Raw genomic sequence first — 16,135 nt, 5'->3', positions numbered from 1 at the left:
GGTGTCATCAGGGATGTGTACCAGGAGTGCTGCATTTTTCTTCAGAATTGCCGTCGGAGGCTACGTTCACGCAGCAGGTCTTGACGGCCAATTCCAATATTTTTTGCTGGAACCTTTTTTTGTGTGTAGTTGTTCATACCGCGAATTAAACCCGACTGGAGTGAGATGTCTGTGTCGATGGCTTACTACCCCAAAAGCGAAACAAAGAACTTGGACGTCACACAGCAGCGCATCATCTGGAGCTGCGAATGGATGGATTTTAAAGTTTTTCAGCAATGTGAGCCGACAGGATCATAAGACGACGGAAGCTAAGAAAAAGAGCACAACTAAAACAGTCAACGCTGTTTTGTGGAGCACTGACTGTAAATTGTGCAGAGAAGTCTGTTTGGATGTGTAGTCAGACTGGTGGGATTGCAATGTCACTGAGACTTTGTTCTTAAGTTCCTAATCATAATTTTCAGCCATTTTTTACGTCTAGATTTACCACTTCCTGGTTTTTCTAGTGCAAAATTATGACGCATGTGTCGCATCAATGGCATAAAAGTTGCTTTCCAACCTTTTTCAAACTTCAGTGGAGATACAGAAGCATTTCCCAATCTGTGAATAAGTTACCACAAACAACTCTAGCCCATTACCTCTAGTTTCTTTCAAGATAAAGCCCATAGTATCCCACACGGTCTCTGTTTAGCATGCTAGCGAAACACCAACATCGACTCTCTCACTCACACTCCAGGATGTCACCTCTATGGCTAATATAAATAATAACCATTGAGTCCAGGAAAACGGACCATTAGCTGCTCTTAAGATAACAGTCAGAAAACTAAAGAGTGAAAAACTACAAAATGTATTTGGTTATTACAGAACGCCTCCCTTTTCCAGTTATGGATTAATTGCAGGTTACGAACAGAAACCTCAGAGTGTTACTGGCTCAGGGACCAGATGTTCATAAACATGCTACTTCCTCATTTCCTCTCCTGGGGGTTCAGTCAATCAGTGGCAAGAAAAGTAAATGGAGCTTCTGGATTGGCTGGTTTGCAAATGCCAGCCGATAGCATGTCCGGTTGCATTACACCTTGATATTTCAGCTTCTTAAGACGGATTTTCCTTCAAATATTTTAGGTATGCTCTACAAAAGAAAAAACTGCAAATAATTTAGGGTTAATAGTAGAGAAATATCCCAGCAGATAACAGCTGGGTTAGCGGTGCTAACTAAAAAGTTAGCGGGTCTAACCCTAAAGCACGAGTCAGACATTTGTTCATCTACTGCCAAGGCACTACACCAACATGGTATTCAGAGGAAGCTAATGCTAAAAGGCTAAATTTAACCATCTTGATTACCCACCATGTGTTGATGACATGCGTTATAAATAATACCCAAGTACATTAACACTTCAGAATTTATCTGGAACAAACTATCAAGAGGAAGCCAAGTCAACTAAATGTTTTCAAAGTTAGCAAAACACAAAATTAGCTTGATTTTCTTCACCACCAGTGTTTTTTTCATTGCTGTGAACCTTATTGGTTTGGTTTGATGAACCTTTAGTTAAACTACCGATATTTGACATTTTATATTTTATTTTTAGTCTATAATTTGTGCTTTAGGGTTAGCACCGCTAACCCAGCTCGTTCACAGTTTAACTACCACAATTTAACAAATGAACACATGATGAAATAATTCAATCATGACTCAGCTACCACAGTTATGCTATGAAATGTAACATTTGCTGTCAACTAGAACGTAATGTCGTTTTTCTAAATAATAAATATCTTCCACAGTAACTAAATGACCTTCTGACTGAATGCAGGGACAGAAACAAGTCAATAAGCGCACATTTATTCTAACAACTAAATCGTGTTGAAAGCCTATGGGACCACCAACAAACACTTTTATACCATTTCACCTCTAGTAAATATCCTACTCTCCAGAGAACTTCTGGGATCATCAAAATATCATCAGCATATAGCATGATGTCTTTGTCAGAATTAAACGTCGTCCCCGAGGCCAAGAATGTTTCTGTTTTCCCCCCATTTTTATGAAACAGAAACAGAAGTCTGATTTTCCAGTTTGAAGATGGGAAAAGAAAACAACTAAAAAGCCCTGAAGTAGCAGGAAAATGGTTGTATCCACTGTCTGGATAGCCTGCTAGCTGTGGCTCCAAGCATCAGAAGTACATCCAGCATCCAGGACTCGTGCCCTTAAAAATGCTTTTGCGCTGACATCAATCCATGAATTAACTAATCCATCTTAGACTAAGGAAATTATTTAGGAGAAAAACAAAACACTTACCACTGAAATGCGTTGTAATGGAAGTAAACCATTCCAAGGCCATATAAAAAGGCAGCATTCTAGGGAAACAAAAAAAAAAAAAAAGGAAAAGAAAGTACATCAGACTTGATTTAGATCAACACATTACAATGATTACAGCACAGATCCTGGCCAGAACCTAAAGCTAGAATTTAATGACGTCCCAAGCATTTTAAATGCCATCTCTCCAAGCTGTAAACCCAAATCTGAAAAACAAGCAGCATATCCACATGCGCATTAAATCAGCCCCATTTCTGCACCAGTGAATGAAACCTCAGCTTTGTAGCTCTGGAAAGGGGTCTTGTTGGCTTCATATTTGATTCTTGATAGTTTTTTTCCTGAGCCAACATGTTTTGTTTTGTTTCCTTGGGACCTCGTTGACTTTCTTGTCAAGTTTATAGTGTGCTTCATCCCTCTGGAAGACTTTTTCTCCACTTTTGAGAGTCTGCTAAAGATTCTTTTCAGTCGGTTTTTCCCAAGAAATAAAGGCTGCCACACCATCTTTGGCTACATCAATACACAAACACCAGCTCTGACATAACACTGGCAGAAAATTTCAATTTTAGGTTTTCTAAATTTAAGCAGAGTTTGCTTGGCTTTAAAGAGGAAAACAAATATATGAGGACTGAAACGATTAATCAGATTGAGTGAAATACCGTCAACTAATTTAAGAATTGAATAATCCTCAATTGACTCAAAAAAGGCTATTTTCTAAAAGAGCACAGAGCAGTAAATAAACCAATCCATACAAAAGAACCCAATTTGATTAGACAGATACATAGCTAGATTGCTACGTATGTAGCAAGATAGACAGAGATGGGGGTAAAGAGTTGGACAGATAGATGGAGGTAGATAAATAGCTAGGTAGATAAAGAGGTAGATAACAAGATGGATGGATGGCTAGCTAAAAAATAAAAATTAGTAAATATCTTTTAGCCAGAACTCAAGTTTCAGGTTTTAACTTCACCTCATTTGAATTTTGTGAAAAAGTTGTTTTTTTAAGCTGCAGATGGAGCCTTTGCTACAAGGAATGCTGTTATTCCATTTTAGGCAACAGAATGTTTTCTTACTTAAATTAATAGAATTTTTTTTTTTTTGCTGTATTAGCATTTTATATACATTTTAATGTATGAAATGTGCTTAAAAATCTGGAGAATGTGCCCATTTTTTAAACCCGATTTTTTCACTAAGTCAGAACAATCAATTAGACTGCAAACAATGGCAAGTGTAGTAATGAAGGTTTTCAAACCTTTGAAGGAAGCTGAATATTATCTTTGTGTTCAACTTCTAACATTAGTCTACTTACTATAGAGACGCAGAACTATATAGAACTATGAAGGTGCCAAGTCAGGAGGCTCGACACCCGTTTAAAGGTCTTTGAGAGTCAGTAAACTAAAACGAGTTTAAGACTAGATTGGAGTCGTGAATGGGTCCAGAATGGAAAAACACACAGAAATGGTTCACCCGGTGCAAAACCTAACCTTCTTCCCTCTCAGATGTAAATGCTAAAGAGAACCCATAAACTCCGGGTTTCTCTACCTGTGTTTCCATTACAAATGTACACAAAACAGTTTTGGACATTATACTAATGTCCAAAAAAAGATCCCACCATTTTGCAAGGTTTCCATTAAATAAGAAACATAATTAAAGTCATATGTGAATAAGTTTGTTCATGGAATAAGTGTTTAAAAAAAAAAAAAAAACATACGGCACCCTCATCATATAACTACTTCCTGTTGTCTTCTTTATTTGTGCCAGTGGCAACGTCTGGTTGCTGAAATAAACCAATTTATAACCAAAAAAAATAAACAAAATAAAAAATAAAATAAAGAAATCTCTTCCAAGCAGCTAAAATGTATCGAAAAACAAGAGTTTTTTTTTTTAAATTTAAGTTTCCTTTAAGCAACTTTATTTTCAAAATGTCAAATTACGCAGTTATAAGGTGAATGGAAACGCAGCTTGCATTAGTTAACCCTCAATAGACGTTGGTCAATGTGGGACGAAGGTCCCACATTGACCATAAATTACCCCAGAAATTATTGCGATGAATGATAATGTTGTTTTGAGACCATTTTCAAGTAACATAATGGTAATGCAAGACGGCATTCTAAAAGATCAATAAACTTTAAATTCTATTGAACTTTTTAAAATAAATCTGGTGATTTTTTTAAAGACATTTTAAGTATCCAAAATAAACAAACAGAAACAACAAACAAAATGAATTATGAGGTCTATTTAAACAAACTGTCCTTCAAAACAAGTTCTAGTTGAGGCAAAAACACTAGACTGAAAATTTTTGTCAGTTTTTTTGTAGAAAAAGAGAAAAAATAGAAAAGATAAATCATGAAAATGGAAATTATTGAGCTCCTTTTAACTGATCTTGTGATTAGCTGATTCATTGCTTATTAAGGCAGACCTAGACAAAATGGGGCTGAACATCTGGATGTCATGCTAGCAGGGAGTCAGAGTATTATTACAAAATCCTGGCTGTGACAGAACGGCCCAAAAAACTGGGTTCTTTTAGAGGTTTAAACATCTTCACCTGCAACAGCTAATTATTTATTTACAGTTGAAACCAGAAACTTACAGAATAAAAGAGATTAAACTTTTATTCCACTGTCTGAAGTTAAATCAAAACCAAACTTCTCTTTTCTTTCCCTCTCTTGGATTAATTACGCAAAAGAGTTTGTGTCACAGTTTGTTCTCCATTTGATAAGCTGCGATCTGGAAAACGTGCATCAGACTCACCTTCCAGTAGTCCGACTGTAAACTGAAGTACCTCTGGTATGCAGATAATGCTGAGTGAAGGATGAGACAACGGAAAACAACATGAGGGAGTCATTTTGGAACAATATGAAAAGCTCAAGATTCAATTCAGTTCATCAAGTTATATAGATACAGTATAATAAACGATTGTTACCTTTTGAATATTCCTCCAGCAGGAGGTTGAAGTGGCCGAGCTGGCAGAAGACGTCAGGGTCCACCTTGCCCTCCGCTTTCAGGATGAGGCCATCGTAGCAGCTCACAGCCTAAAGCAACAACATCAAGGCGAGAGCTCAGTGGCCACACCGAGCCAACGTTACAGTTTAAACGGCAGCCAACGTCTCAGTGAGGCCTTTCTAATGTTCCTAGAAGGTCATAATCTGACATGTTTATGCGCCGTTTTGCATACTACGAGCCAAACGCCCAAATAAGGACTCGGAGTTGGTATCTAAACAACGGCTAAACAAATGAGGCTCGATGTGCCGTCGTGCGGCCGCGGCAGAGAGCCAGCTGACACGAGAAAGCCAGGAAAACAGTGGGGAGAAGCAACACGCAGCGTTAAGAGGGAAAAGTGAGAGTTTAACCACGGCGTCGAACGACATTTTACAACCACAGCTTTGTAGAATGAAAGCTCACATGTAAACCTTGGACATTTACCCCGAGACGCAAAGCAAACTGGAGCTGGACTCTAGCTGGACACAGGGCTCTCTGTAACGATTAATCGATTACTCTGATAAAAATAAATAAATAGATAAATAAACTGGCAATTTTTTTTTATTTAACCACTTAAGCCTTTTATACAATAAATGGAAATACATTAAAAGACACAAGTAACCAATTTAATTCCTTTTTTAGACATTTAACGATTGTTTATAGCAATGGGCTCTTTGCACCTAAGGCGTTGACGTCACATCTCCAGGAGCTAATGCGGCTCACTTGTTTCCGCTTTGAGTTACCATGACTGGTAGAAAAGACTAAGTCGTATTTCAGATGCAAAAAAGCAATACTATGAACATTGTTGTCTTCCTAATATAATGGGCTTTTAAGTTTTCGTTAATTTCCAAGCGATCCTGAATTAAGAAGATGGTGGCTTGTAAATATCTGTCGCTATCAGTTAAAGCTAACGCTGCACAACACAAAGTTTGCAGCCTTCACTTCACTCCGGATCAACCTAAAATACCGGGGATACGGATGGTAAATAAAGGAGCCTCCCTGAGTTATTTCCATGGAATCACTTCTGTATTCAGCCTGAAAGAGTTTATCCGCCTGTACATACTGCTGTAAACACCGTCCTATCTGAGCTCTTCACAAGAAACATGCAAAGGTAATAAAACGAAATAACACGGAGACGTGAAGCAACACGGTCATATTTTTCTAAAAGCAGCAACTTTGAACCTGAGCAGCTGGACCAGATCTCTGACACCAGAGCTGCGCTACGTCAAGCTACGAGGCTTGTTGTGCTTCGTCGTGTTTCAGAAGTAAAACGTACGAACCGTAACCGAACCCTGTTAAGTCTCTGGCACTAACGACAATAAACACACACAATATACTTGAAAATAAGAAAAACATTGTCCGTTAGAATGTTTAGATACTTAAATAGCACATTTTTACAAGAACAATGTCCGAGAATATTGCCTACTAGCATAAGCTAAGGTTAATGTTAGCCACAAAGTTTAAGTAAAACTCACCTTCGCATCAGTAAATGTATAACGAGGCGTACATCTAAAAACCTTTCTCCAGTTTACTTATTGGGGCTTCGGATCAATGTACAAACCTTGACCAAGCCTTGCAAGCATTTGGTGTAAAAGGCCATTTTCAATAGATTGGAAACAATCGAGCCGCTTTTCCCCAAACGCGGAAGCTGAGGTGCAAAGAGTCCATTGATTATTGTGACAATCTGATTTTTAATAAAAGGTAGATTCTGCAGATTTTCCATTTAACCACGTAAGCTATTTTATACGATATTATATGTCCATCAAGACACAGCAAATAAATTATTTTTTAAATAAGGAAAACATGATTAATTTAGTAAATTATTATGAAATTAATCAAGTAATCAGATTTTTTTAAAATGTATATTCTGCAGCTTTCTTCATTTATCCAATGAGTCATTTGCAGCTAATAACTTATAGCACAACCATGTAACTATGTTACCTTCAGTGGTAAAAATGCTATGTGTGTCCAATATGACTTAAAAGAAATGTTATTTCATAATCACAACATTGTTCCTCTAGTAACCCTTTAACAATGTTTTCACCAGAGTTGCACTGAAAAGTAGCTCCTATAATGAGCTCAGCAGATGTGCAGTTTCACCAGGTTTTTGCTAATTGCTATTGGATAGTCTAGAGGAGCTGAGAGCAGGAGGGCTACTCTGTAATACAGAAGCTTCAAAACTGCAGCTCTGAGGAGGAGTTGCACTTCAAAGGCAGCTCTCAGTCCAAGCAGGTGTTTTGCACAGCTTTAATGGTTGCCATGGGAGATTAAAACCTCTCTCAAATATGCATGAACGAATCATGGCAATACTCCAGGTAAATAATGCTGCCCCTTTAAGATTAAATTGTAATTCATGTTACAATGAATTGCACCTGTGAATGCACCTGTATGTGTTCCTGGATGACATTTTAAGTTCATCTAATGCCGTTTTAAATGCTCCCACTTGTTTTGACATTACGACACTTTGGAAAGTGTTGCCAACATGCCTTCTAAACCCTTGGATACATTGTCCCCCTGCTATGTCTCCACCTCCAGTGAGCCACATGTTGAACAAACAGTCCGCACGGGCAGTTTTATGGCAGAAACACGGACTGTAATAACACAGGCTTTGTGTGTGTTCACCAAGCAGTGCACATTTACTCCGTCTGGCGCTCCCGGCTTCCGCTCTAATCACTCATCTTTGTTATAAACACTGGACGCCCTCGTCGTGATTATCTCTCATGCGAATGAAGGTTAGCCTAGCCGCTGCAGCTACCTAGCTAGCTAGGGCAGCAAACCTTTTCTGGGTATTTTCTTCCCTCCCCCGCCATCTTGGGCGACGCGAAGCAGCCATTATTTTTTTGCAACCTTAACACAAGGCATGTAGTTTCAGCCCAAAATGTCAAAACCGACGTTAAAAAAGGGGGATGCATACGTGCGAGTGCAAACGGGTGTACACCGCTGGACGGTTAGCCGCTGCATGCTAACCGGAGAGAGAGAGCTGACGCACAAACTCTGGCTTGCCGTTTCATCGGCTTGTTTTGTGCCACCCGAATATTGCTGCTAACTTGGAAACTATTATCACAAAAACACACGAAAACTGTTAGGTTTGTGTCCTCGTGCAGCTCTGTAATTCACTTTAGCAACATAAACACAAAAGTTATCACAATTTTCCTGTTGAGAAACGGGGCGCTTGTCTGCATATGTAACAAACTCAAAAAAAAGTAACAGCAGGTGTGAAGGTAATGCGATTTGACATGCTTATGATGCACACGATATGGTTGGGCTGTCGCTATATAATGCGACCGTAAAAGCTGAACCGATGACACCTCTGTTAGGGCGGAGATGCGTTCAGTTTCACCGTAAAACAGCGTTGTCTCTGTTATCTAAGGTGCGTTTCACATCGATGTAAGCCTGCCGCTGCGTTATATCCCTGGAATAACTCTGCTTCTACAGGCGGTTGCTGGCTCAGCTTTAAAGTTGGGAGTGAAATTGAAGGCCAGGATGCACTCATACACGTAGAGCGGCGTTGGGAGGTCTGTACCATTCGTTTCAGGTGGGATATGTGTCTCATCAGAGGAGATAGCGGCCAGAGGCGGCTGTGAGACTGCTTTTAGTGGCATACCTTTAACAGCAAGGCCTTCGTTCTGGCGCCATCTTCTTGAAGCCCATGAAATCCAAACAGTGAACTGCAAGTAAAGGACAGACAACGGTTCCGTGTTACTTAGTGGGGGGAGCGATCATGTTGTTACCAACTTCACTAGTAAAAGCTACAGAACAACAGAAAAAATACACGCGAATAAGACTGTTCTTGCAGTTAGGCATCTAACCTGTCAATTCCGACCAGGCTCTCCTTTTCCTGTGCTGTTAGCTTCGGAAAGTCCTCTTCGATTTCAGTCGCTTTTCCCGACGCCATTTTCTCCTCGTCATTAGCAGCAACGCCGAGGCTCCGGGCAGCGGCCGTGAGCGACAGTCCGCACGATTTCATGGCGAGAGACCGAGAGGGGGAGCGGGACCGGGCGACTCCGGCGGAACTCGGCAACAGCGGGACCGTCGCACACCTATCCAGGGTTAAAACGGGGCGTAGCGTGATTCTTGCCAAATCCTCAAGGAAGCGATCCTTTCAAGTTCCCCTCCGCGCTCTTCATTGTACGTCAAAACAGTGCGCGTATTCCAGTCCCGGTTTATGCATGGAGTTGGCGTAATGTGGGGCCAGAAGTGAGAAAGTTGTTTGATAAGCTCGCAAACTTCCCCCCAACCAGCGGCTCAAAGTTGTTGTAATTGTGTCACATAGGCAAACGCACGCCGCCACCGTCGGCACGCCCTCCACTCCGTGTGGCCAATCAGCGGCGTTCCTCCGCGGTCACATGAGGGCCTTCAGTTGATGGGTCGCGAACACGCGCACGCACACATCAAAACGTGCTCAGACGGCCCGCCTCGTGCCGCGCGATTGGGCTTTCTCATTGTATTATGATTACGTAACCGAATTTTCCCTGATTCCTATTGGTCAACGCAGTTGTCGGTCTGGTCAAGGATATTTGTTGCAACGTTGCACATGGACTTTTTGATAAATACCCCCCCAAAAAAAGGAAAAAGAAAAAGACATCCAAATTACACACTGAGACAGGTTGTAAACATATAAATAATCTGAACACTCTTCACCCCCAAAAAGCAGAAAATATGTTGTACCTTATTTTCAATTTTATTGAAATTACTGGACCTCTTTTGTAAATGTTCCAATTAATATGGTTTATTTGCCGTTTTGGCTTTCTTTATTGGAAGCCCCAGACAAAAGATACAAAAAAGGTTAGTTAGTTAGTTAGTTAGTTAGTTAGATAGATAGATAGATAGATAGATAGATAGATAGATAGATAGATAGATAGATAGATAGATAGATAGATAGATAGATAGATAGATAGATAGATAGATAGATAGATAGATAGATAGACTACAACCTAACGTTTGCAACTTTCATTCAGTTTATTAGCTTTTAAATGCATCTCCTATTTGGCAGGACGTTGTAGTACAATCATTTTTTGCAGCCAGAATTGAAGAGATATTTTTGAAATCTTAACATTCTTAAAATGTAAGTGGAATCCTGGAAATTTAATGCAGTTACTTTTAAGATAGCTATAATGTTGTTTTTACTCTTCACTTTACATGGTCAGAAGGTCTAAGCATAAATGTGTCAAAAGATATCTGAAAGCTCTTTCTCTAACTAAATGTAATTTAAGTTACATTTAAGATCATCCTAATACGTTTCTACTGTTTACAACTAAGGATATTCCAGATTACATTGGCTATATCTGAAATAGATTTTCATTATGTATATTTGAAATAAGAAATGTAAACTAAAAATTAAACATTATTGTTTAATAATAATGTTTAATTATTATTAAACAATAATAATTAAATATTATTGTTTATAGCCACAATATTTGTTCTAAACACCACATATGTTCTTATGAATATATTGAGCTGATTCTTTCTGTCAATTAAGATCATTTTAACATAAATATATAAAGATGCATATAGAAACTTTTTAAAATACATACAGTATGTTTTCAAAAGAGCATGACCAGGCAGTAGATCTCTTTATGAAAAGGGTTTCCCAAATCCGCTGCTGTTCACAATTGCAAGTGGAAATAATGTGCTGGTTTGAATACAAAGCTGATTTTTCTAACAGTTAAAGGTTCAGGGATGGCTGAATTTATTGAAAGAAAAAACATGTACATCTAAAAAAAAAGAAGTGGCAGTAAAAAAAATGAAAAAGAACGGAGAAAGGCTCTGTATCTGAATTATCTTGTTTATTTAATGATGTTGTGATTACACCTGACTTTGTGGACTCATTGGTAACAACCATAAATGGCAAACTTACTCAATAAGATTCCGTAAAATGTTCTTTTTTCCCCATCTGCTATTTACTGTGTTGTAACTTGTAAGGAAGACGACCATAGACCCGACGAAAAAGGACTTTTGACTTAAAAAAAAAAGCAGAAAGAATTCTGAGATAAAAGTCAGATTACTTTTTTTTCCAGGGAGGCTGAAGCCGTTCTGTATGTACCTTGTGTATTGCCTCAGTAAGTCAACCCAAGCTATTTCCATTCCGCTCCGTGTGATAGAGGACATGTCTCCGAAGAGACGCAGACAGACTTATCCCTCTTTTTCTCCGTCCAATTTATGCAAATGACGGCGGACGCGCAGGAATCTGGGGGACAGCCCAGCACACTCCAAAATGGCGAACCGCAACAAGGGTAAGCGCGTCTAATGAAACAAACGGTCTTCGTGTCTGTAGCTAAACTCGAGAACATTCTCCGAGCGTCACTCAAACATTTTCCAAGTCTGTTCACTGTTGTCCTACAGCTGTACACGGTGGAAGCCATGTTTCCTGTAGCAGTAACTTTCTTTTTCAGCCGCTAGCTCCACCTGTCTGAAGCTAACGCTACCCTCCTCAGGCCGGAGAACTTCACAGAGTTCAGAAAGCAGCCTTCCTGCCGTCTGCTGTCTCTCTATACCTCACATCATTCTTACTGTAACATTCGAGCTAATTCACTTCACCACACCTGAATAACAGCGCCCAGGGAGCTGCATTGAGTTGAGGTCTTGGTAGCTGCTCTTTGCTACCTGATGCTAACTGTGTGCATTTTCCACATAAAGATGTTGAAGAGGAAATCTACGACAAGGTCGTGGATCTGACGGAGTACGCCAAGCGGCAGCGATGGTGGAACCGCCTATTCGGGAAGAACTCCGGGCCCGTAGCGGAGAAGTACTCCGTGGCCACACAGATTGCAATAGGAGGAGTGAGTGGATGGTAAATATTTACCTTCCTAACGCACCGTGCTGCCTTCAGGGGCCGCGTGTTATCCGTGCTGCTCAGCTTTCCAAGGTTAAACGCACGCCTACATCCGGTAATGTCCGTGGAAAAAACGGTCCACTGAATTTGTTAAATAAATCTAAACAAAATCCTAATGGCGTTGATGTAATTAATGGAACTTTTTTCTTCCAGACAAGCAGTGGATAACGTTTTTTTTATATAAGCTTTACAACATTTTAAGAGACAGTTAATCCCTTTAAGATGCAGTATGTAAATTTTATTTTAAAATATATATATGTTGTTTTTTTTTTACATAATATGTGCTTCCTGCCCATATTCACGCCCACACACCAATTGGAGATGGACCAAACTTTGCTAGAACCGAACCAGACGTTAACCAGCTAGACTGAGACCTGACAATGGAGAAGAAGCTTTAGTTTCCCAATGAACAAATACAAAGCTGTTTCACATTTCTTCCTGAGGCAGAAACTGTCATTTAATTTGAAGCCCCTTGCTGTTGTGTATGTTTGGCTTTAGGTGCGCAGGTTATCTCTTCCAGAAGGTGGGGAAGGTTGCTGCCACAGCCGTAGGTGGAGGTCTTCTGTTGCTGCAGGTATTGTTGCACCTCTGTTTGTCTTGGAACATCTCAAGCTCTCGCTTCTGTTTCACTGGCCCGACTCTGCTTTCAGATAGCCAATAACAGCGGCTACGTCCAGGTGGACTGGAAGAGGGTGGAGAAGGACGTGAACAAAGCTAAGAAGCAGCTAAAGAAGGGAACAGATCAAGCAGTCCCAGAGCTAAACACATTCATGGAAAAGGTGAGGTTCAAGGGAGATTGGAAATGAGAATTATCTGGTTCTTCAAAGTTAATCCGCTGGGACTTTCCTGCTAAAAGCAAACTAGAGTACGTCCTCCATTATTTCAGATGTTAGCTTTCTCTTTGGATTTAATTTCGGGCAAACAGTTGCCACATTTTTACATCAACATCAAATATTTAAGAGAAATTTGGGCATTCTGATGTTCAGAAGTCATAAATTTGTAAAATAATAATAATAATAATAATAATAATAAAGAAGTGTTTTTTATGATTAAAGGCTTAACTACTTCATATTAAGGGGGCAGTATTATTTAAAGTTGACTGTTTTGAGCTTTACATCATGTCATAATGATATTTCCTCTTCAACAATATACCTACCTGAAGTGTTGCCTTGATTCTTTGATGCATGTTTGAGAAATCATTTTATCTCCATGGCAACCATGCAGCTGTGCAAAAGGCCTGGTTGAACCTAGCGCTGCCTTCCAGGACGAAGCTCCTCCTCAGAGTTTCCAAGTTTCTGAGCTTCTGTCTCAGAGCTGTCGTATTTTCAACTAATTCAAAGACGAAAAGGAGTCGGATGGATTATTCAGATTAACTTTAGTGAATAAAAGAGATGAACGAATCATACATAATGTGATATACGACAGAGTGTAGGAACTCGGCTAACAAAGTTCTTTCTGGGGAAAAAAACCCCTCCAAATTTTCTTCTGCGTCTAACTTTAAGTTCTTCTTCTAGCTTTAAAGCATCATGGGATATATAGTCCATTCCGTTGAAGGTCCACAAATAGTCCATTTTGAACCAGATACCAACTATCAAATGCTTACTAAATCTATGGCATAACAATTACAGCTCAAATAGTTACTTATATTAAACTATAATGTCCTAAATAATAAGTCATAAACAAATCCTGGTTAAACCCAAAACAGATTCTCAGCAGAGCAGCTGTCGCCCACGACTCCCCCGCTCAGCTGCTTCAGCCTGGTGGAACTACACATGTGCTGAGCTCGTTACACAGTTTAAGGGGTAGTTTTATCAATATATTTAGTTACAACTGGATCTGAATTGTGAGTACATTCAAGATGTTGTGGCTCAAAATAAAAATGAGTTTGACCCCGGTGCTTTAAATCATTCTTTTTTTTTTCTTGCAAATTTACAGTGTGATTTACATTGAATGTCTTTGCTTTTTTTTTTTTTCTTGTATGTATGTCAAATGAATGTAGAAATTTCAGATTTTTTTTTGCCAGAATATACTCCTTTGTAGCTTCTTTATAATTATTATTTTATCTACAAATGAATCTAATGCTCCATTGTAGCTTAGTGATATGTTTCTGTCTGATTATGATGCAACTTCTGGAGTTTTGTTTTTAAATAAATTGAATTTGTTTCACATTGACGATATAGGGAAATGTGATTCATGTGTGAAATAAGATAATTATTTCACTATAAAGCGTTTCAATGCAAAAATAGATCAAATGAAAGCTTATCACTTTCTTATGCATTACTTCATGTTTGTCCGTTACATAAAATCCAGCTGAAATTCAGTGAAATTTACAGTGTCGAAACATGTGAAGGGTCTGTACTTTAACAGAACCACGCTCATTAAAAGATCCAAACCATGCATTTAAAGAGATAGCAGCGCAACTTAACAGTTCGGCTGAGTTCCCCTTGTTTGACGTGACGTCTGCATTTCCTTTTCATTTTTGTCTCCTCTAAGCCTTGAAGCTGATTTTGAACATCATTTCTGTGTTTTTTCAGTCCACAGAGTTTGTGAAGAAGAACATCGTCGTCACCGGCGGTTTCGTGGGAGGGTTCCTGCTCGGCCTGGCGTCTTAGGGTGTGCCAAAGCAGAAGAGTCTGCGTCCCTCTGTCTTTACAAAATCATGGCTGATCGTTATTGCAAGGATTCTGAATTTTTTTCGGCAGCAAGCAGCCAGTTTCAGTTAAGCTTCCAGATATGTTTTTTTAAGCTGCACACCATTTTGTCTCTGAAACTGTGCAACCACATCAATATACTGTCAGTGGGAAAGTCAGGCTTCATATCGGGCTGAATCTGATCTTTTACGGTATGTAGGCTTAGGCTTAAAGCTGAAGAACGCGGAGGCTTTCTAAATATTATTTTCTATTTATTTGAACCAAACTGAATTTGTTCCAGAAGGAAAACACATGCACTGTTTATGCCAGACATTGGGTGGCTAATTACCTTATTTTTAAAATTCACATTAAGGTTTCAATCAGTGCCAGTGTTGTAATTTATAAATCCAAACATAACAATCTTTATACTAAAATCTTGAATGTTATTAAGTGCTGATGGATGTGGGAATTGCATTGCCTTCTTCAGAGGTGTGAAATGGGTTACATCTGCCACACTAGCATCTCATTTTTATATATATATATATATATATGTATGTATTGTTGAGCGTAGAAATAATGTCTATAATGATGGTACTGGGAGACCGTGGATTGCTTACTCTTCAAGGAAATAAAAATTATGTCAAATGTTTGCATTTGTCTGTTTTTTGTTGTTTAACCTAAAAGTGGAGGACAAAGTAAAGTACAAGTCCTTTTCATTGACACAAAACAGTCAGTCACAACATAGGTTATGTCTTATGAACTGTAGAGGTGGGCAAAATGGATTCAAAATTTTTTTGACAATATACCAGAGTTCTTAAGATATTTATTGATCCTCTCATTGAACAGTAAGGGGGGTAAAGTAAAATTAACAATCCTGACTGTGGGCTGTTTTGGGGATTTTTTAAAACATTAATTTGACTTTATGGTCATAATAAATAAGATTTCTTATGGTAATTTATTTGTCACGATAAATGATAAACAGTACATGCCCAACCCGAATGAACTGTATGTAAACGTTCAACTCAATTGGGGGGTAATATATTCCAACTATATTATCATTACTGTACAATGTCAGTTTGGTGATGTAGTCCAAGTTACCAGTCTCAATGTTGACCAGCAATATCAGGAACAGGATTTTATTGTTATCATGCAAACCCAGCTGCTGTGGCTGTGGACGGTTCTCACATGCAGTACTCAGGTTTTTTGTTCTTAGTGAACATTACGTCTAATTTCTTTAAAGTTTATCCAGCTCGTTTTCCGTGGTTGCAACTCACACACTCTGCTGCTCTTCCCACAATATTCCGTTACAACTGTGCATCTGTAAAGGGTTCATTGCCAGGGAGCATCATTATAAACCATAAGTAACATTTTCTTTAACGTTTCTGTATTGCA

At 39.0% G+C, this 16,135-nt stretch overlaps 2 protein-coding genes across 2 annotated transcripts in view; one reads left to right on the top strand and one right to left on the bottom strand.

Moving 5' to 3' along the window:
- The window catches only part of kdm6a (lysine (K)-specific demethylase 6A), a 41,683-nt gene extending 31,831 nt beyond the window's left edge, over window positions 1–9,852 (bottom strand). Inside the window, exons 1-5 of the mRNA XM_015006079.2 lie at window positions 9,091–9,852; window positions 8,886–8,949; window positions 5,226–5,334; window positions 5,054–5,103; window positions 2,288–2,346 (exon numbers count right to left, since the gene is read on the bottom strand). Of these exons, the coding sequence (XP_014861565.2) occupies window positions 2,288–2,346; window positions 5,054–5,103; window positions 5,226–5,334; window positions 8,886–8,949; window positions 9,091–9,248 (440 nt within the window). The 5' untranslated portion in view covers window positions 9,249–9,852. The remainder of the gene's footprint in view (window positions 1–2,287; window positions 2,347–5,053; window positions 5,104–5,225; window positions 5,335–8,885; window positions 8,950–9,090) is intronic.
- Window positions 9,853–11,430: 1,578 nt separating this feature from the next.
- fundc1 (FUN14 domain containing 1) lies at window positions 11,431–15,392 on the top strand. The gene is made up of 5 exons (XM_015006083.2): window positions 11,431–11,514; window positions 11,918–12,071; window positions 12,612–12,687; window positions 12,764–12,892; window positions 14,648–15,392. Exons 1-5 carry the CDS (start codon window positions 11,496–11,498, stop codon window positions 14,723–14,725), a joined length of 456 nt encoding a protein of 151 aa, XP_014861569.1. The 5' UTR covers window positions 11,431–11,495; the 3' UTR covers window positions 14,726–15,392.
- The last annotated feature ends 743 nt before the right edge of the window (window positions 15,393–16,135 follow it).

The sequence above is a fragment of the Poecilia mexicana genome, unplaced genomic scaffold (assembly GCF_051168715.1).
Source record: "Poecilia mexicana isolate PSO_F unplaced genomic scaffold, ASM5116871v1 scaffold_2, whole genome shotgun sequence".
Taxonomy (NCBI): Eukaryota; Metazoa; Chordata; class Actinopteri; order Cyprinodontiformes; family Poeciliidae; genus Poecilia; species Poecilia mexicana.
This window is presented reverse-complemented; position numbering and strand designations above follow the sequence as displayed.

Excerpts from the sequence above, each read along its gene's own strand:
- fundc1 (XM_015006083.2), top strand. Across the intron at positions 12,688-12,763 it reads GAGGTCTTCTGTTGCTGCAG|ATAGCCAATAACAGCGGCTA; the intron begins GTATTGTTGCAC and ends CTCTGCTTTCAG. Across the intron at positions 12,893-14,647 it reads TAAACACATTCATGGAAAAG|TCCACAGAGTTTGTGAAGAA; the intron begins GTGAGGTTCAAG and ends GTGTTTTTTCAG.